Source organism: Mastigoproctus giganteus, chromosome 13, assembly GCF_048544385.1.
Source record: "Mastigoproctus giganteus isolate SK-2022 chromosome 13, ASM4854438v1, whole genome shotgun sequence".
Classification (NCBI taxonomy): Eukaryota; Metazoa; Arthropoda; class Arachnida; order Uropygi; family Thelyphonidae; genus Mastigoproctus; species Mastigoproctus giganteus.
The window spans coordinates 100,369,375-100,392,110 of record NC_143587.1 but is presented as its reverse complement, the minus strand read 5'-3'; the positions used below and the strand labels follow the sequence as shown (position 1 = coordinate 100,392,110).

General features: G+C 37.0%; 1 protein-coding gene across 1 annotated transcript in view; it reads left to right on the top strand.

Moving 5' to 3' along the window:
* Positions 1-22,736, top strand: part of LOC150076305 (transient receptor potential cation channel subfamily A member 1 homolog) — a 379,883-nt gene that overhangs the window by 71,728 nt on the left and 285,419 nt on the right. Inside the window, exons 4-5 of the mRNA XM_090387313.1 lie at positions 159-235; positions 12,939-13,130. Coding sequence (XP_090243439.1) covers positions 159-235; positions 12,939-13,130 — 269 coding nt within the window. The remainder of the gene's footprint in view (positions 1-158; positions 236-12,938; positions 13,131-22,736) is intronic.

Below are 22,736 nucleotides of genomic sequence, written 5' to 3'. Positions count from 1 at the left end.
TAAACATCAAAATGTTAGGGCAGATTTTTATCCTACTTGCATTATGAAACTTAGCATATATAATAGTGGATTAATTGCTGTTTTTTATTATGTATTTGCTCTAAACAGTTCTTTTTGAAAAGCATTACTTTGTTAAAAATTTATTTTGAACTTTAAAGATATTAATATTCGTGGTGAAGATGGCCTTACTCCTCTGCATTTTGCAGCAAAATACTACAAGGGTCTACGGAAGCAGGTATGTTTGTAAATACAAGTTTTAGCTACTATTAATTAATCGGTTAATTCAATAATAATTAATTACAATGATTGGAGATTTCATAAGAGTAATACAGCGCTCTCTTCATTTACTGAGATTGGATTAACCGGGACACTTCAAGACTCCAAATTAAAAATAAATAAATAAAATCAACCAGAAATCATAAAATTCAAGTAATAACTAGAAATTTCCTTGAATAACTTTGGCCTTTCCCATATACAGACTAAAGGCAAAACAAACTATAACATAAACTGTGTTCCCAGTGGCAAGATTCTTGGCATGGGGAGGCTATAAATAAACTCCACAAGATTAAGCTTGCAATAAAGCAATGGCAGTTCAGTCTGAAGAAGGGAAGTTGTCAGTATTCTTGCTCAGCTCCGTATAGGACACCATCATCTGACACACTTTCTGCTGAGGACAGATGATGCACCTATGTTTGAGAACTGCAAAACTATTTTACCAGCCATCATATTTTTATAGAATGTCGAGTTGTAAATAAGCAGCATTATAGGTTGTCATTGGGAGATTAGTATACCTGTTATCTTGCAACCCCCACTGTCTTCATACCCACCACTCAAAAAAAAAAAAAAAAAAGACACCAAATATTTAGTTTGTTTTAGTGCTTCGCATCGATTGTTGTGTTCTGTCACACCGCAAAAGGACAAATGTTTCATCATTTATGTCAGGGATATTGGAATTTTTTTTTTTAAAGTACCTTTTTTTTGTTTAGAAATCATGAAAATGATGGACAAATGCAAGAGTTGTGCTTTCAGTTAAACAAAAAACTGTAAATTATTCAAAAGTTTGAAAAAGGTGCATCTGTTAAATCTCTAAAGAACCATTACAATGTTGGTGACCAAACCATATGCAACACTGTAAAAAATAAAGGGAAGCATTGTATTGCACATGCGAGTAAAGTGTGGTAAGTTTTTTAAATTTTTTTTTATCTATCGCCATACTTTTTACATTGGTTGCTGAACATTTTCGATACAGTAAGTCCCCAACTTACTGTATCGAAATTATAGTGAAGATTTCAGTGAAGGGGACACATATTTCACTATAATAATGTAAAAACCCACAGAATTCCAGTTACTGGTATTATTGCAAATGCAATAAGATCGAGTTTACTACCCATTTATAATAGATTGCCCTAACAGAAAAGCCCAATAAACTGGAAATTGCAAATTGTTTTTATTATTTTATGGTAGTCCTCTAGAAATGCTTTAGTAAAATGTGAGCTCACGTGGGGTGATAATAGTGAGTTTTCGCCTTAACCCTGTGAAGTTCTTTTCAGAAAATTTAATTTTGACTGTTACCATGGTGCTGACTAAGAGAATAAGTGACAGCAATACTAGTAAATATATCAAGAAAAGGAAAGCAATCAAGTTGGATCAGAAAATTAAAATAAGGATGTATGAAAATGGCCGAACATTTAACAAGTATCACGTGGAATTTGATTTGATTTGTCCGTGGCAGCGGTGAAGTGATCGGCACCAATGAAGTCAACTATAATAACTAAGGCTACAAAATACAAATTGGTTTTTACTGTACAATAACATGCGTTTTTTCTTCCTTTTATATTTTCTTTTCTTATATGCCACTCCGGCTACTTCACCACTGTCCCCAAATAAAGTTTTTAACTGAACTAATTAAAAATATATAACTATTTTTCCTTTATATATATAACTAATATATAAAAATGTATAACTAATTAATTGAAAAATATATAGCTATTTTTCTCCATTCTTCTGAGGATATTATGTGGTAATTTTGGCATATCAGAGATATACAGGGGGCCCCCGGTATCCAAGTATTCATTATCCGAATCCCCGCAGTTACAAGGATTTGAGAATTAAAGAATTAGAGAAAATTGACCAAGCACTTGAATATTTTTTTTTTTGTGAGAACGATCTTGTTCATGATCATGCAACAAAAGTTAAGTGCTAAGTTAAAGACAACTAAATGCTGCGACACAATTTTATCCAAAAAAATACAATAAAAAAAAACACGAATAACCTTGGATTTATTCTTTATTTGTACAACTGAAAAATAGTGTAACTTCAATAAACTTTACTTAACCTTACATCGTGCAACATATAATAATAAAAAATGTCTAATAAAATAATTTTCTCAATTTTCAGTTCTTTCATCCATTTTTTAGCATTAGCAGAGGCATATAATGCAAGAAAGCGAGCTTATGCAGTATCAGCCAAAAAAAAAAAAAAAAAACCCTCCCATTTCACCCCTCCATTCATTCCAAATGCCTGTCCAGCTCAGCCTTAAATTTATTTAAGCTATTAGTTTCCACAACAAAAGATGGAAGCCTGTTCCACCAATCAACTACCCGCTGGCTAAAGGCAATTTTCTGCACATCTATTCTATAACTATCTTTCCTCAATTTGAAACTGTGCCCCCTCAGGTTCTTAATCTGAGCAAGAGGAAGAATCCCATCAGCATTCAGCTTGCTCAACCCATTCAAGGCCTTATACACCTCAATCAGATCATCTTGAAGGTGCCTACTCTCCAGGCACTGCAATTTACACAACTTAAGCCTTTCTTGGTAAGAGCACCCCTTTGTTCCCCTCACCAAACTTGTTGCCCTTTTTTTGTACTCGCTCTAGCAACTCTACATCCTTCCTAAAATGAGACCTCCAGACCTGTACACAGTACTCTAGGTGTGGCCTGACCATTGCCTTGTATAATGGGATAATCACCTCCCTGTCCCCTAGCAAAATTCCTATATATCATTGACAAGACTGACTTCAATAAACTTTACTTAACCTTACATTGTGCAACATATAATAAAAAATCTCTTATAAAATAATTTGTGTGATAATTTTACTATGTACAAGTACATAATAAACATTACTATATAATATCAGTGTAGTGCACCATAGATTCTTAACGATAGTAGTGTAAAGGGTATCATTTCATCTGTATCTCATATTGTGTTCATACTCACAATGAGTTTGCCATGTATTGCACTACCTAGGATAAGTAATGCTTCATTTGCAAAACCAGGGTACTTGCCCACACACCGATGAAAACTCAACTAGCTTTGAAACAGTACCATCTGGGTGGTGCCCAGCTTCTCTATTACTTATTCGAGGTAGTGCAACACATCGGTAAATCGTTGTGAAGGATGAGCACAATACGATATATAGATGAAATTATGCTTTTTTTTTTTTTTTTTTCCACACTACTACATAGTTTTCTTTACGAGTTGTTTATGGTGTATACGCACTTATATTATACAGATATAGAATCTATAACTCTTAAAATATTAAGCCTAGTTGCATTTAGTTTTATTTAAATAATAAACATTACGAAAATTTGATCCTCGTTTTAAGTGGAATTTTCTGGAACCAATTTTCCTCGGATAACGAGGATCCTCTGTAGTAGCAATATTTTATTAGTCATTCCCTAGTTACCTAAAACTTGACTTACATAAGAAGTCCTGGAACGTATCTCTTTGTATGTTGGGGACTTACCGCATTTTTGGATTATCCGGGATGTTTTTTTTTTACCATCTATCCCGGAAAATCGAGAGTCTATTGTATTTATTTTATGTTTTGCCTTTGAAAAAGAGAAATGGCTAACTGAACCCATGCCAATTCAAAACTTTTGCTACTTTGAATGAGATTCTGATTTTAATAATTTCTAAAAAAATATTTTTGCCCCAAGTAAACAATTTTCTTGGAACACCATAAATCAATTTGTTTATACAGTCGATTCCGGTTATTTGGGACACATTGGGACTAGTGCATTTTGGCCCGATTAAGCTGCTGCCCCAATTATCCGAAGTTTCACGTAAAAAAAGTTAAAAATACAATGGACCCTTGCTTTACAATTGGTTCACTGTATAATCAAATCACATTATGATGGAGTCACCATAATAAAGTACTGTTCACTATACGATGTGTAGTAAGCGCCGGTCATTGTGATCATGTTTGTGAATTGAATTTTAATTCTATTAAACAGTGATTCTAATTAGCGAAAATAGGAGGAATGTTTTCCACAGGCTATAAAAATAAAGATATATTAAGCACACATTTACCCCTTATTACCTTACCAATTAAAAAATTAAATGATACGTGAAAATCAGAAGAATATATGTGGTAATTGGAATAATTAATATGTACATACTAACTAGTTGACATTTCTGTTCACTAACATTTGTGGGTAGGGGTTAAAATTTAAAACAGTAAAAAGATAAGCAATGAATAACAAAGAAAACAGTACACACAAATTGCAAGTAACACGATACACAAATTGCAAGTACACAAGTGAGAATGGAGTAACAAGTTACGAAGCTTTAAAAATAGGAATGAAGAGAAGATTCTGAATATTGATTTTTTTATATGATTGAAGATTCCATGAAAGTGTAAACACATTTCACCATAATAACCCACAAAATTCCAGCTGTCGGTATTATCGCAAATTCAATAAGATCAAGTTTACTATCCATTTATGACAGATTGCACTAACAGAAAAGCCCAATAAACAGGTGACTGCTAATTGTTTTTATTGCTTTATGGTTGTGACTTCCAGAAATGAGGCCAAATCATGTTGTACAGTCGGAGACAATCGTAGGGTAATCTCCAGTGCTGCAGTCTCCTGCCCCGATTAAGCGAAGAAAACCTGGCTATTTTATCGATTGGGTTCTGTTTTTTTAAGATTTTCCCCAAATAAATGGCTGCCCGATTAACCGGTAGCCCAAATAACTGGAATCCACTGTATTATTGTTACAAAAGTCAATGGAAGTATGGGGACAACTAGGAGATGATCATGTGCGGTCTCACTCACAACCAAGGAAAGTTTCAGTCACTCTGTTTAGGAAATGTCTTGACGTAACAGAAGATGAGCATTTCAGAACCAAAAAATTTCTAAATAGCTAACAGTATGAAAAGACTACAGACCTTTCATCAGCAGTCTTTTTATACTGCTACTGATTACCCACCCTTTTGGAGGGTAATCACTAGCAGAGGGTAATCAGTTTTTAATAGATTAACAGTAGCCACTGGCAGAGGGGAAAGTGATTTTTTCACTGCTTCTATTGGAATGAGCAGCAGCCTGGAAAACAAGATGCAGGGTATTTCAGAGACTGCTGGGAGTCATTGCGGTACAGGTAAACACATGGTTGTGTTAGGGTAGTTAAGAATAGGAACAGGTGCATGTGTACTTGGTTTATAAATTTGAGGTGTTGGTCAAAACATCAAAGGCAGATATTGTTGAGATATCAGAGATGTGGTGTTACACAGATATAAGGAATGCAGAACTGGAATTTGGGGAGTACAATGTGTACAGGAAGGATAGGAAGGGGGTTATGCCATTAATTAAGAAACACATAAAATCCAAGGAAGTGCAGCGTTCGACATCACTGGACAGTGCAATGTCGAGTCAGTTTGGTGTGACATATGCACTGGGAGATCAAAATTGAGAGTAGGAGTGTGTTATAGGCCTAATGACTCTGATGAGTATAATAAGAAACTGTACAGGGAAATAGAGTGGGCCAGTAAATCAGAGAGTCTTATAATGGGGGATTTTAATTACCTGGATACTGACTGGAATTTGTGGGTTGGTCACTCACACACTAGCAAAGCTTTTGTGGATTTATTGGATGATTGTTTTCTACATCAGCATGTTTGGGAGGCAACTAGAGGGAGTAATACTCTTGATCTGATTATCAGTAGTGATTCTTCATGCATTAAGAATCTGCTGATAAAGGAACCATTAGGTGGCAGTGGTCACAGTAAGCTGAAGTGGGATTTACTCAAAGAGGTAACTACCATCAGGGGTAAAGGGAAGGATTTTTGCTTTCGTAAAGGCGACTACGATGGTCTGAGACAGTATTTAAATTCTATACAGTGGGACCAACTGATGATGTTACTAACAGCAAATTCAAAATGGGAGGCATTCAAAGAATTCATCTTTGAAGTTACTAGGCTTTACATACCAACTAAGAAATATTGTTCAAGGTTTAGGCCTAAATGGATGTCAGATGAACTAATGAGACATGTTGTTGTTTTTGGTTTTTAGGAGCATTAGCAACTAAGGCCATATTGCTCCAGGAATATGCAGTGGTCATTCCCTGACCTTTCTGCATCCTCCATATTTGGTGGTGACGAGCTCAAACCCCGGTCTAATCAAGAAGCATGTGTGCCACGCACTGCTGCTCCTTCCCACCTGGCAATGAGACATGTGGCAGAAAAGAAAAATGCATGGGATACAAATAAATTAATGGGTGTCATGGAAGCCTATGATAGATATATGCTGGTCTGTAACCAAGTCACAAAGGAGATTAGGCAGGCAAAGCAGATTATGAGAAATCTTTGGCACAGGATGCAAAGAAAAACAGCAAAGAGTTCTTTACCTATGTAAACTCTAGAAGAAAAGGGATGAATCAGATTGGTCCACTGGATATTGATGGTTCAACTGTTGATGATCCTGCTCAGGTAGCTAACAAACTAAATGAGTATTTTGCATCTACATTCACACATGAGGAGTTATTCAAGGAGGGGAATGCCAGAGGTGAATGGTTTTGTAATAACTGAGAGGAAAGTGGAGGAGAAATTTTTGAAGATAAACATAAAAAAGGCACTCGGTGTGGATGAGATCTATCTGGTTATATTAAAGGGGGCAGCAAAGGAAGTAAGCAAAACCTTAGCCATAATTATGAGAGCTGCCTTGGACTCGGGGGAGGTACCCATGGACTGGAGATGTGCAAATGTGATCCCAATTCACAAAGGAGGATCAAAGGGAGATACAGGTAATTACAGACCTGTTAGTTTAACTTCTGTTCCAGGAAAATTAATGGAGGCACTGGTTAAAGAAGCACTGCAGGATTATATAGACTTCAGTTATAGCTTGGACACAGCATGGTTTTGTTGAGGGAAAGTCTTGTCTGACCAATTTGATTGGATACTAGCCAATAAGGTTCTGTTCTGTTAACCTTAAGGTGCTGTTATTATGCAATGGAAATATCTGCCTTCAATACGTCTTGCATATACTGTCCACAGAAAAAAAAAAAAAACATATGCAAACATGGAGAACATCTTTTTAGGTGTACACTATCAGAAGTATGAGTGGAATATATGTGGTGATTTAAAGGTAATTATCATTTTATTAGAACTACAAAAGGGTTACTCTAAGGGATAGTCATGCTAAGGATATGAACTATGAGAGGAGTGCCTCAACAAAAATCAGTAATGCCTGGAATTAAGAATGTCCCTTTTAAACCTCTGGTAGATCCAAATAAAAATTCTGTATCAGGTACATAATGTCCCCTGCCACTAGCATATTGAACATGTTTTACATTTAATAGTCATCGGCAGGTGTTAAAAACATTTTAATTTTCAGATATTAATAAAATTCATGGATAATAATATAACAATGTTTTTATTTTATTAATAATAATTACATATCAGTTACTGAAAGTATTGGTCTCTGATGACTAAAGTAGGATATATAATTTTTACATTGAAAAGGTTTTAGTTCACAACTAAATACACCATCTGTAGTTGTTCCATTACATGTAGTATTTATCGAAAGATCTGATGACATGTCCAAGTTAAAGAATGTTTTCATAAATGTGCAGAACTCGTTTTCTTTAAAAAAAAATTACATTCAATCTGAAAACGGCAGGTGACGAAACCAGATGTATTTTTGAATTAACGCATTTTCTAGTTTTTGAAAGTTTTTTTTTTGTATCATAAAACCTTAATATTTATGTTTCTAAATTCCTTAGCTTTCCAACGATATGCTATAGGTCCACATTATCCTAGTTATTATGTCAGATACTTTCCTTGATTACATGTTCATATTTTACACTATCCTGGAAAAATACTGCAATTTTCTGATGTTTGAAAGGTATTCCTCTAGTATAGAGCTAAGCTGGAGCTCTATGCAAAATTTCATCAAATTTGGTCCAGTAGAAGATAAATTATACTGGAATAAATTTTCGTAACCTTTTCGCATTATGGTTTTTTTTGTACCCCATTTTTGGAATAATGCCAGTAAAAACGTTTTTAATGTTAATAAAGTTTTGATTTTGAAATGGAGATTGTAAAGAAATTCTCGTGCGGCCTTCCCAGACAACCTACTCAAATTATTTAACCACTTCTTTGTCCAGGGTGTGTTCCCCCACCCCTTGGAAACAGGAAATTCACAGCTCATTCTCAAAAATACTGGGAAGCCACCTACTGAACCTAGATCACCTGCCTATAGCTCTGCTATCAGTATTTGGTAAAATCTTGGAGACTTATACTTTGCCGTCTACTAAATCATTACTGGGATACTCTGTACTCTGATAAACAATATGGATTTAAACCTGGTCACTCAACAGAGAATGCTATGCAGCTAATAACACAGGAAAAATATATGCTAGCCATCTCTATAAACTTTTCTAGTGCCTTTGACACCTGGTGATGGCCCAGCATTCTCAGACATTTTTCTCAGCATGGTCTATGCTTATTAACAGGAGAGATTTCTTCTATAGGGATAGATTACGCTTAAATAGAAGGGGTGCAAGAGTGTTTGCTGATGCTATTGAGGCAGCATGAGGTAGGTTGGAAAACTGCTTCTTGTGGTCTAAAATTGAGATAAAAGAATTTCTCTGATTCTGTCTGCAGTTGGCAGACTAGAATAATTGTATATATGTAAATAGCTATATTGCTAGTGCTGCACCTTAAAACATTATAGTTTTAGTTTTAAGGTTTTTAGGTGTTTAAGGTTGTGTTAAAATTGATTCACTGTTTGGGGATGTTGAGAATCATAGTGGTGTAAGTCAGTAATTTTATAAATTTGAGCTGTTCATATTTCACACCTTCTCTAAGTGTCCACTTATTTTGAATATTTAACAATGTGAGCAAAAGGTTTAGAATCATAGTGAAGTAAGTCTGACTTACACCATTCTGTTCCTAAACAGCTTGTATGATGGAGTTATGTTTCAAGTTTGTATTGATGTAGCAAGATGTCTTTTTATATTTCGTTTTTCATGTTTTCATGTAGCAAGATGTCTTTTAATTTGAAATCTCAATAAATGGAGGATTTTAAGTTATCTTTTAAGTTGAAATCACAAGAAATGGAGCACATCGAGAGGCCAACCAAGTAGAAGAAGCATGCTAGGAAACTTTCTTCAGACCTAGAAAACATAAAAGGAAAGAGTTAAAAAAGGGCTGTAGCCAGAAGACCTCACAATTCAAGTCAGGCGTATGTGAACTCAAAAGGAACACAAGTTGAGTGTAAATAGTTTGAAAACTTAGATTGTGGTTGTAAGAAAAGATGCATAGAGTCCTTAACAGAAGAGGAAAGGAGAAAGCAATTTGATAATTTTATATCCGTGGCAAATTTTTCTCGACAAAATGCATATTTATGCAGTCTTATACATCATGAACCTATAAAACAAAGGTGGCCTCAGAATGGCAGTTAGGGAGGAAAGCAATGTACAAATTTGTCTGACATTCAGAAAGAAAATACTACAGTAAGTGTGAGGCGCCTCCGTAGCCAGGTGGGAAGGAGCAGCAGTGCGCAGCACACGCTTCTTGATTAGACCGGGGTTCGAGCCCGTCACCACCAAATACGGAGGATGCGGAAAGGTCAAGGAATGACCACCGCATATCCCGGAGCAATATGGCCTTAGTTGCTAATGCTCCTAAAAACCAACAAAACAAACAGTAAGTGTTTGTAAAAAATTCTTTCTCAACACTTTTGTTGTATCTGATGGAATGGTGACAAGAGTTTTAGAAAAAGTAAGGAAGGGGAAATCTGCAGGAGAAGATTTAAGGGGTAAACATGTAGTGGCATAAAAGATAACTGACAAACAAAAACAGTTACTTAAGGATCACATTAATATTTTCCCAGCATTTCAAAGTCATTACACTTGAAAAGATAATCTGAACAGGAAGTTCCTTAGCCCTGACTTGAATGTAAGAAACATGTATGTGCTTTATTGTGAATGGTGTAAGCAAAGAGAGACTGAACCTCTTAAAGGGTATTACTATAGACGTGTCTTCAACACAGAATTTAATTTACATTTACACATTCCTCGAAAGGACACTTGCAAGTCCTGTGGCAAATATCAACAGTTGATTGTTGTAGAAAAGGACAAAGAAAGGACAGGTGATTTGGAGGGGCAACATGTTTTGCATTTGGCAAAAGCAGAGAAAGTAAGAAATCAGCTAAAGGGTTGATTGGGAAAAGGCACAAGGAAATTCTGACATCAATACAATCACGATAGATTTAAAAAAAGGCTTGCCATTCCCAAAATTGACTGTTTCTGAGGCCTAGTATAGGCACAATATGTGCTGCTATAATTTAGGTTTGCATGAGACCACAAATAATCTTGGCCACATGTACGTTTGGGATGAGACCATTGCATTCAGAGGTTCACAAGAGATTACTTCTAGTCTGACTAAGTGTATTAAGTTCAACAACAAAACAAAAACCATGTGATGATATACAGCGACACATGCACTGGCCAAAATCAAAAAATCAAGGTATCCTTATTGTTAATGAAACTGATTCAAGAAACTTCAGTTGAAGTCATAGACCACAAATTCATGGTTAAAAATCCACTCTTACCTTCCAAATGACTCAGATTTTGGGCTGATTGAGCAAGCTGGAAAAAACAAGATTATCTATGTTCCGGATGGATGGTATGATTTAGGTCAACCATCACTAATACGGTTCCACCGCAAATTCGGACATAATTTCTGCAAATGTAATTGCAGCTACTGCAACTGTTTTGGTGATACTGCAGCCAAACCAAACAGTTTCATGGAAAGACAGATGTGGTCTACATCTGTCTTTCCTCAATTTGAATTTATGCCCTCTCAGGTGATTATTCTGAGCAAGAGGAAGAATCCCATCGGCATTGAGCATGCTCAAACTATTCAAGGCTTAATACACCTCAATCAGATCACCTCGCAGGTGCCTAGTCTCCAGACACTAATTTGCAAAACTTAAGCCTTTCTTCGTAAGAGCAACCCTTTGTTCCATTCACTAATCTTGTTGCACTTCTCTGTACTCGTTCCAGCAGCTCTACATCCTTCTTAAAATGAGACCTCCAGACCTGTATACAGTACTAAAGGTGTGGCTTGACCATTGCTTCATACAAGGGGATAATCACCACCTTATCCCTGCTAGAAAAATTCCTGTATATCATTGACAAGACACCATGAGCTACTCTTGCAGACTGTCTGCACTGCTCTAAAACTTCATATCTGCCTGCACAATTACTCCCAGGTCCTTTTCATTCTCTACCACTGTCAGTGTAGTACCACACAGTTGATACGTTACTCTGGGGTTACTGCTTCCCATATGAAGTACTTTACATTTGTCAATGTTAAACTTCAGTTGCCACCTCTCAGTCCATATGCTCAACTTTTCTAGATCCTGTTGCAGCAACTTCATTAGTGCCATTAACGACCCTACCGACCTTCGTATCATCTGCAAACTCGGACATTAAGCCTGATATACCATCATCAGTATCATTTATAAATACAGAAAACAACAATGGACCAACACAACCCTGAGCGACTCCTCTAATAACATTAGTCCATGAAGAGCAGTGTCCTTTGATTACCACTCTGCCTTCTCCCACTCAACCATCCCTTTATCCATAGCAGCAATTTGCCTCGAATGCCACACTGCTCCAATTTCTGCAGCAGTCTTCCATGTGCAACAGTATCAAAAACCTTTCTAAGGTCCAATATATGATATCAAAATTATTAATACCAGCATCTAATTCCTTTGTGACCACATCAAAATGTCCAATCAAATTGGTCAGACTAGACTTCCCCTTAACAAACCCATGCTGTGTCCGAGCTATAACTGAAATCTTGTCTAGATGATCCTGCAGTGCTTCTTTAACCAGTGCCTCCATTAATTTCGCTGGAACAGAAGTTAAACTAAGAGTTGCTAAGTCCCTGGGGGGGGGGGAAGATAAGCAATTTAAGGAGGAGGTATGTTCTCACTAATGGTGAGACAAGAATTAAAAATATACAATTTTAGGGAATAGAACAAATGAAGTTTATTGTAGAGCATTGGAATAAATCATTTCCAAACATGGCAGAGGCAGAGAGTTTGATCAAAGTTCAAGGTAGAATTGGACGTTCATTTTATATAGAAAATTTACAGTAGAAATACAGTTTAATAAACAAAACAAATTATATAAATCAGGCTGAAAAGTATACATTTTGATTGTAAGCTTTTTTTTTTTTTTCTTTCTTACAATTAAAATTTAGTTCTACAACATATCAAAAATATAGTAATACAAAATATTAATATAAAAATTAAAATAATAAGATTAAATATACATGGTAGAATCTTTTGAGAAAATGTGTGACATTTTGTTTTCTGCAACACTTACTCTTATACACTTTTTTTAAACATTTCAAAAGAAATTTTAGAAAAAAATACTCTTGTTATAACAAAACACTTTTTTCCTGGTTAAAATTTGCTAAAATTTTAACACAGAAATTAATTAGGAAAACTTTTTTCCTAGTTAAATTTGAAGACATATATATTTATTTGCATATTACATTTGCAGTCTTAAATTTTTGCCCTGAATCATTAACTAATTAAATTTGTTAAAAAGTATAAATAAATACCACAAAACAATGTAAGATTACTGCTGGAAAATAACTTTTTTTTTCTCATCATATGTACTTATATCATACAGGCCCAAGAAGAGAAAATTGATGGAAGTTCATCAAGTATCGATAGCCATACAGTTGTGTCTTATCTTTTAAACTGTGGTGCAGATATCAACTCTGAGGATAATTATTTTTTGACTCCTCTCCATTATGCTGCCATGAGAGGAAGCATAACAGCAGCACAAGAGTTATTGAAATGTCCTTTGGTTAAACTAGAGGTAAGAATTTTTTTTTATATCTGTTTAAAATGTAAAGGCTGAAGAACGTTATTTTGTTTCATATGTTTATATATCTGTTGCACATGTAATTTTCAGTAGTTGCCATTGGACAGTGGAAAGTATCAGATACTACCAGCCATCATCAAATATTGGAGCTAATTACTTTTACACATTCCATATGCACAACATATACAACTATTTTTAACATAACTTTACATACATCACTTTGGTTAGCTCTTCTCAGGTAATTTAAGAATTCTGTACCTTGTTAACCAGGAGAAACAGAATTTATAAATCCACAAAGAAAGCAAAGTGACAGTAAAATATACAAGTATATTAGAGACAGGACATGATGCCTTATGCCATTAATTTCCTCAGTTTATGTCTTAAATATATATACCTAGTGATTCAAACAGGATGTTCATCATATAGGCAGTTGTAGTTTTCGAATGTGTGGATATAAAATAAAGATTCAGTATTAGCATTAGCAAAGGCACATGATGCAAGAAAGCAAGCTTATATAGCATCAGCCAAAAAAAACAAAAAAAAACCCATATTTCACCCATCCACTCGCTCCAAATGTTTGTCGAGTTCTGCTTTGAATATATTTAAGCTATCAACTTCTACAACGTCAGATGGAAGTTTGTTCCAGCAATCAACCACCCTCTGGCTAAAGGCAAACTTCCGCACATCTATCCTACAACCATCTTTCTTCAATTTGAATTAATGCCCTCTCTGCCTCCGTAGCCGAGTGGGCAGGAGCGGGAGTGCAGTAGCACACGCTCTTTGAATAGACCGGGGTTCAAGGCCCTGACTGCTGAATACGGTCGATCTGCCAACCCGCACTGGACCAGCGTGGCAGATTATGATCCATTTCCCTCAGCATGAATTGTTGAGGAGGCTTCCATCCTGCAGTGGGCTGATAATGGCTGCACTTTACTTTTTACAGGTGATTATTCTGATCAAGGGGAAAATTCCAACAGCATTGAGCATGCTCAAACCATTCAAAGCTTTATACACCTCAATCAGATCACCTTGCAGGTGCCTAGTCTCCAGACACTGTAATTTGCAAAACTTAAGCCTTTCTTCGTAAGAGCAACCCTTTATTCCATTCACTAATCTTGTTGCCCTTCTCTGTACTTGTTCCAACAGCTCTACATCCTTCTGTATACAGACCTGTATACAGTACTCAAGGTGTGGTCTGACCATTGCCTTATACAAGGGGATAATCACTTCCTTATCCCTGCTAGAAAAATTCCTGTATATCACTGACAAGACACCATGACCTACTCTTGCAGACTGTCTGCGCTGCTCAGAAAACTTCATATCTGCCTGCACAATTACCCCCAGGTCCTTTTCATTCTCTACCACTGTCAGTGTGGTGGTACCATAGAGTTGATACGTTACTCTGGGATTACTGCTTTTTTTCCCATATGTAGTACTTTACATTTGTCAATGTTAAACTTCATTTGCCACCTCTCAGCCCATCTGCTCAACTTTTCTAGATCCTGTTGCAGCAGTGTACTGTCATTAACAACCCTGCCAACCTTTGTATCATCTGCAAACTTGGACATTAAGCCTGATATACCATCATCAATATCATTTATAAATACAGAAAACAACAATGGACCCAACACTGAACCCTGAGGGGCTCCACTAATAACATTAGTCCACGTAGAGCAGTGTCCATTGATTACCACTCTGTCTTCTCCCACTCAACCATCCCTTTATCTATAGCAGCAATTTGCCTCCAATGCCAACACTGCTCCAATTTGTGCAGCAGTCTTCCGTGTGCAACAGTATCAAAGGCTTTTCTAAGATCCAAATACATGATATCAAAGTTATTCTTTGCATCCAGTTCCTTTGTGACTACATGATACTATCCAATCAAATTAGTCACACAAGACTTCCCCTTAACAAACCCATGCTGTGTCCGAGCTATAACTGAAGTCTTGTCTAGATGATCCTGCAATGCTTCTTTATAACCAGTGCCTCCATTAATTTCACTGGAACAGAAGTTAAACTCACAGGTCTGTAATTACCTGTGTCTCCCTTTGATCCTCCTTTGTGGATTGGGGTCACATTTGTACATTTTTATTTATTTTTTTTTTTTTTTTTTTAGTAGTTGTTGGTGCATCGGCTTCTGTGGCCATAATGCACCTCCCAAGGTTTTTTGCAGTACTTTGATCCAAGCCCGAGGCAGGATCCAAACCCGCGACCTTTGGGTTGCCATGCAAGCATTTTACCCACCCGGCTAGCCCGGTCGGCTACATTTGCACATCTCCAGCCCATGGCTACCTCTGATAATTATGGCTAAGGGTTTGCTTACTTCCTCTGCCGCCTCCTTTAATATAACTGGATAGATTCCATCCAACCCAGGTGCCTTTCTTGTGTTTATCTTCAACAATTTCTCCTCCACTTTACTGTCAGTTATTACAAGATTATCTAGCTTACTGCCAGAGTTGAATACACCTCTGGCATTCCCCTCCCTGAATAACTTCTCATGTGTGAATGTCGATGCAAAATATTCATTTAGTTTGTTAGCTACCTGAGCAGGATCATTAACGGTTGAACCATCGATATCAAGTGGAACAATCTGATTCATCCCTTTCCTTCTAGAGTTTACATAAGTAAAGAACTCTTTGCATCCTTTGCCAAAGATTTCTCGTAATCTACCTTCGCCTGCCTAACCTCCTTTGTAACTTGCTTACAGACCAGCTTATATCTATCATAGGCTTCTGTGTCACATGTTAATTTATATGTATCCCATGCATTTTCCTTCTCTGTCACATGTCTAATTAGTTCATCTGACATCCATTTAGGCCTCAATCTTGAACAATATTTCTTTGTTGGTATGAAAAGCTTAGTAGCTTCCAAGATTAATTCTTTGAATACTTCCCATTTTGAATTTTCTGTTGGTAACATCATCAGTTTGTTCCACCATATAGAATTTAAATGCTGTCTCAGATCACCGTAGTCACCTTTACGAAAGCAAAAACACTTCCTTTTACCTTTGATGGTAGTTATCTCTTTGAGTAAATCCCACTTCAGCACACTGTGATCACTGCCACCTAGTGGTTCCTTTATTTGCAGATTCTTGATGCATGAAGAATCATTACTGATAATCAGATCAAGAGTATTACTCCCTCTAGTTGCCTCCCGAACATGCTGCTGTAGAAAACAATCATCCAATAAATCCACAAAAGCCTTGCTAGCGTGTGAGTGACCAACCCACAAATTCCAGTTGATATCCGGGAAATTAAAATCCCCCATTATAAGGCACCAATTTACTGGCCTACTCTTATTTCTCTGCACAATTGCTCATTTTACTCATCAGATCCATTAGGCCTATAACACACACACCTACTCTCATTTTTCCTTTCCCAGTGCTTATGTCACACCAAACAGACTCAACATTGCATTGTCCACCAACATCAATTGGATGCACTTCCTTAGGTTTTATGTGTTTCTCAATTAACAGCATAACCCCTCCTCCCTTCCTATCCTGTCTATTCTTTCTGTACACATTGTACTCCCAAAATTTCAGTTCTGCACTGCTTATGTCTGTGTGACACCATGCCTTGATATCTCAACAATATCTGCCTTTGATGTCTTGACTAGCACTTCAAGCTCAACGAATTTATTAACTATACTCCTGGCATTGGTGTACATGCAAGTATACATGCACCTGTTTATACTCTTAGTTACCCTAATACAGCCCATGTTTTTACTTGTTCCACTATGACTCCAAGCAGTCCTGGAAATTCTCGTTGCTTTGCTTTCCAGGCTGCTGTTCAATTGCATTTTAACAGAAGTAGTGCAAAAATCACTTTTACCTCTGCCAGCGGCTACTGTTAATCTATTAGTCCATGTATCCCCCCCACCTAACTCTGCCTCGATAGGATGAGCAAATATTCTTGCACCCTTTCTATTTAAGTGTATCCCATCCCTGTAGAAGCAGTCTCTTCTGTTAACGAGCACAGACCAGGCTGAGAAAAATTCTTCCCCTTGAGCCTTGCACAATCTCTCCAGGGCCAAATTGATCAACAAGGCTCTCATCATATACTTCCTCCTATCGTGTCTGGGCAGAATTGCAGACACTTTTAAATTCAACCCTAACTCATAGCATTGTCTTGTACTTGTTAATTAATTCTGCCGGTCTCCTACTCTTAATATCATTAGTACCAACGTGTACAACAACATCAACCTTTGTGCCCTTAAAGGATGATATCTGCCCTACAACGTCATCAACTTTTGCCCCTGGCAGACATACCCTAGTCCTGTTCCATCTATCCTTTTTGCACAATATGTTTCCCATTTCCCTGTCAATAGAGTCACCTACAATACCTGATAGTTTTATTTAACTATCAGAAGAATGGCATCAAATGGGTATACAATTAAAATAAATTTCACACGTTTTCTGTCCAACATGTTTAGTAAACTTTCGAGACAACAGGATTCCCATAATGTTTTTTATACAACAGTATACATTTTTTTGAAAAATAAATCCACTACATCAGGCATGGTTAAAATGTAATACAACAAAATGGGAAAATAAATGAAACAGAACGTAAAAAATCATGAAATATTTCAAAACTATGTCAGCAAAGTGAACAAACTACAGTCTACTGACATAACTCAACTACTGAATAGCATTAAATAATGTTATATTTTTCTAATCAGCTGTCCATTCTGATAATCGCATTTCTGATTAATTTTCATTAGAGGGTGGTGTGTGAGAGACAATTTTAAAAATTTCTTCCCAGGCTTCTTTTTTGTGTTTCAGCTTTCACTGAGTAAGTGAGTGGTTTGCACAGTATAGAGCCATTGTCTTTCAAACAGCCCTTTGGCATAAAAGCTATAAAAATGTAATACTAAGACAGTGGAACACACTTTTAGTCACTTTTAATCAGCCAAAAATCATTTTCAGTAATAATGACACTTAAAAAACATAAAATGGTTACATGCCTCATATCTGTGTGACCATAAGGCGATAGTCTCCATTTTAATTCAGTATGCTCAGGGTCAGGATTGGTCCTGGTTGATCACCCTAAGCATTATGCAAAAATCACAGATCAGCAATGTAATTATTATTAGAACTGCATGATGCGGAGTAGCTTCCCCGTTATCAACCAGCTGATGGGTTCACCTGTAAGGGTCAACCATGTCAATATCACACCCATACCAGCATGGTCTGAAACAGGATTCAGGCCAGTGTGGTGACTGGGAAGCTCTGGCATCTCATTCCTGAGCACATTTATTGCTTGTCAGGAATTGGCATCTGTTGGGGCTCTGTGGTGATGAATGGCGCAGGAACTGAAACATATAAAAACCTATATGAATCCTGATAATAATTATTTTTCTGGGACCCCAACAAAGTTCCTACCATAAAACTTGGTTGAGGACCCAGTTACCATCACCTCAGCAAAAAAACAGAGCAGAAGATATATCAGGTCCAATGCCTCTATATCTGATATCCCTCTTACAAGCATGAAGTATATAGGGAAAATGTCACTTCTCTTTATCGGGTTGGCAAGTTCTGCTAAATCTGTAAATAGCTGTGCTTTAGAAGTGACCTAATCAAAGCAAAAAATGACAAGCACTCAGACTGACCTTGACTGGGATAAATGTGACCAAAATCCAACTTTTGATTTTCAGACAACTGGATGTCAAGCAAGCAGATAGAAAACAGAAAATTTTTAGGCGATACCAAGTGAATTTTAATAAGTTAAGCAAAAATCATGAATTTGATTGCAAAAAAGCAGACAGAAAATAGAAGACTTTTTGGGATAAAAGTTGGTTAAGTTTTACTGCCAAAATATGCATTTTATATTAAAATACAGCCATAGGATAAACAGTATGGTTTACAAAAATTAAATTAACTATGATTTTACTATCTATGGATTTTCATGTGGATTGTCTCTCTTAGACATCAACTGATTGTGATGATTATTTTTAGAGTGGTGAAAAGTCTGCAACAGTATATTTGTTGAAGCAGTCAACAAATATACTGTTGTAGACTTTTCACATCTCCAGAAATGATGAGTCAAAATTTGGTTTATAACAGTTGAACTGACTGTTCACATTGTCTGCCAAGAGCATTTATAAAACTTCACCAGCAAAGAGACTTGAATTCAATTATTTTCTGGAAAACTTGCTAGTTCTCCAGAAAAAAATAAATGATTTTAAAAATGATGCGCTGCCAATCAAAAAGAATTGAATTCTAATAAAGTGCTTCCACACTAAACAGAATTTTCTCCTCAGTATCAAAAATGAATAAATAATAATAATAATTTCCACATCACCTGTTCATTTCCTCTAATAATTTCTCTATTTTTCTTTCAATACATTCAAACTACCCACTTACAAAACACCAGATAGAAGTTTGCTTCAACAATCAACTATCCTCTGCTGAAAAAATTTCTCACCTTCTTCTATTAAGGATGAATGGCCTCTTATACATGTATGTAGTTTCTGAGCTATAACAATGATTCCATCAAGATTTAACCTACTGAATCCATTCGGAGTCTTAAATAGATTAATCAGATCTCTCTCTCTCTCTCTCTGTGTGTGTGACTAGTTTCCAGAACTCAATTCTTTCTTGGTATCAGTACCCTTTTGTTTCCTTTTGTATTTTTGTTTTACCACAGCTTATGTTACACCAAATTGACTCAATATCACACTGATCACCCATTTTAAATGGATACACTGCCTCAGATTTTGTGTGGCTCTTCACTTAGAGCATTAGAACATGGGCCAACCTGGGCCTTCACTTAGAACATGGGCCAACCCGGAACAATATCTGGCATGACCATGCATCGCACATATGGGCTATACCAACAGACGATCCCTATGGCATCCTCTCCTAACCAAGGTTCATTGGCGTAAAAGACTCGCCTGGTGCAAAGAACATGCAAGTTGAACGTTAGAAGACTGGAAGAAAGTGTGCTGGTCAGATGAGTCACGTTATTTACTCCACACCGTGGATGGTCGTATATGGATTTAGCGTCAACAACACGAGGATTTTCATCCATCATGCATGGTATCAAAAGTGCAGGCTAGTGAGGGCGGTTTTATAGTGTAGGGCATGTTTCACTGGCAGGAACTTGGACCCCTGGTGCATGTGGAACAACGTATCAGTGGCCTCCACTATCATCAACTGTTTGCTGACTGTGTACACCCTGCTATGTTACACTTTTTCCCGAATGCCGATAGTGTCTTCCAAGATGGCGATGCACTGAGCCATCGGGCACTTGTTGTGCAGGAGCGGTTTGAGGAACACAGTTCTGACTTCCAGCATATCGATTGGCCTCCAAACTCACCTGATATCAATCCCATAAAGCACTTGGGGGACACTATGGAAAGTCATATCAGGCATCTGGATACACCAGTCACCTCCATACCTGCATTGCTGACCGCATTACACACAGCTTGGTTGGCCCTACCTACAATGCTTCTGACATCTTATTGAATCAATGCCACGTTGGATAGCCGCTGTACTGAGGGCAAAAAGAGGACCTATGAAGTATTAGGTAGGTGGTCATAATTCAGTGATCACTCAGTGTGTGTACACACACACACACACACAGAATCGGATCTAACATGCAGAAAATTGAGTAGATTGAGTGGGGGTGCCGCAAAATAAAATAAATTCCTTAGGCGTGCCATTATTAAAAAAAGGTTGAAAACCACTGAACTAAGTGTTTTTTAACCAAGAGCATAACTACCATTTGATTGCAGATTAGTTTGTATTTACTATTGTCTTTCATGTCCCCTGATAATTTATAATTATTGCATGCATATTTCTTCACTATGACTAATTTTTATCAGTTCATCTAACATCGATTTAAGTCTGAACCTGGAATAATGTCACTTAGTTTGTATAAACAGCTCATTAGCTTCTATGATTACTTTCTCAAATGCTTCACATTTAGAATTTCCAGTTGGTGACATAATCAGTTTGTTCCACAGGAAGTAATTTAAAAACTGTCTCCGGACACAGTTTAGATGAAAAATGCCACCTAGTGCTTCCTTTACCTGGATACTCTGAACTATGAAGAATCACTGCTGATAACTAGATCAAGAGTGTGGCTTTCTCTTGTTTTGCCTCTCTAATATTCTGGTGTAGAAAATAGTCATCCAGTAAATACACAGAAATTTTGCTACTGCATGTGTGACCAACACACAAGTTCTAATCAGTATCTGGAAAGTTAAAAATCCTCCATTGTCAGCTATTCTGATTTACTGGCCCACTCAATATGTCTGTATGCTCCTACTCCATTTTTGTCTTTACAGTTCTTACATCACACCATACCAACTGAACATTCACTAGCCATCATGTTAACTAGATGTACTGCCTTAGAGTGTAAGTATTTCTTAACTAACAACACAACTTCCCCCCCCTCCCACCTCCTCTCCTGTCTGTCTTTTATGAATACATTGAACTCACCATATTCATTCTGCATCCCTTACATCTGAGTGGCACCAAATATTCAATACCCCTACAGTATATCTACATTTGATGACTTAAGTTTCAAATTTATCAAATTTATTTGCAGTACTCCTAGTATTATTATTAGCCATATGGCGCAAGGAAGCCTGTGGCTTATGCTACACTAGTCAAAAAAAAATTTCCCAGTTACCCTGAGAGAGAGAGAAAAATAGAAGGGAATCACCAAGAAAGAGAAGAATGATGATATCCAGCTCAGGACCCTGGGTGTGCCAAGACCATACTCATTAATGTATATACTAATCTAAAATTGCCTGTTTCTGTTCTTTGTTATCCTTTTTTAGTCCATGTATGTGCTTCTCTCATGAGGATCCCTAGCAGGGCTTGTAATCCTGACAGCTTGCTTTTTAGGCTACTGCATGTCCCAATAGAAGTGCAGAAATCACTTTTGCCTCTTCCTGCAACTGCCTTTAATCTATTAGTCTGTATATCTCATTCCTCCCCAAGCAGTTTTCCAACCTGCTTCGACAGCATCAGCAAATATTCTTGCACCCCTTTTATTCAAGTGTATCCCAGCTACATAAAAACAGTTCTCTGTTAAAAAGCACAGACAACAATGAGAAAAATTCTATCCCGCAAGCCTTGCCCAGTTTCTTCAGAACTGAATTTGATTGGCAAGGCTCTCATGTATACCCTCCTAGACTTTCCATGACCTTGGCAGTAGAAAAGTCTGACTAAGTCAATCATTCTCTGTTTAGTTTGCTCTGGCAGTTGTCTTCCAAAATGGAAATGGAAGGTTTAAAAATCTGCTGGTATAATAAATTTGCACTAACATTCTTCAACATGGTTATTCCCTTGTATAAGGCAATGGTCAGGCCACACCTTGAGTACTGTATACAGGTCTGGAGGCCTCATTTCAAGAAGGATGTAGAGCTGCTGGAACGAGTACAGAGAAGGGCAACAAGATTAGTGAATGGAACAAAGGGTTGCTCTTACGAAGAAAGGCTTAAGTTTTGCAAATTACAGTGTTTGGAGACTAGGCACCGGCAGGGTGATCTGATAGAGGTGTATAAAGCCTTGAATGGTTTGAGCATGCTCAATGCTGATGGGATTCTGCCTCTTGCTCAGAATGATCACCTGAGAGGGCATAAATTCAA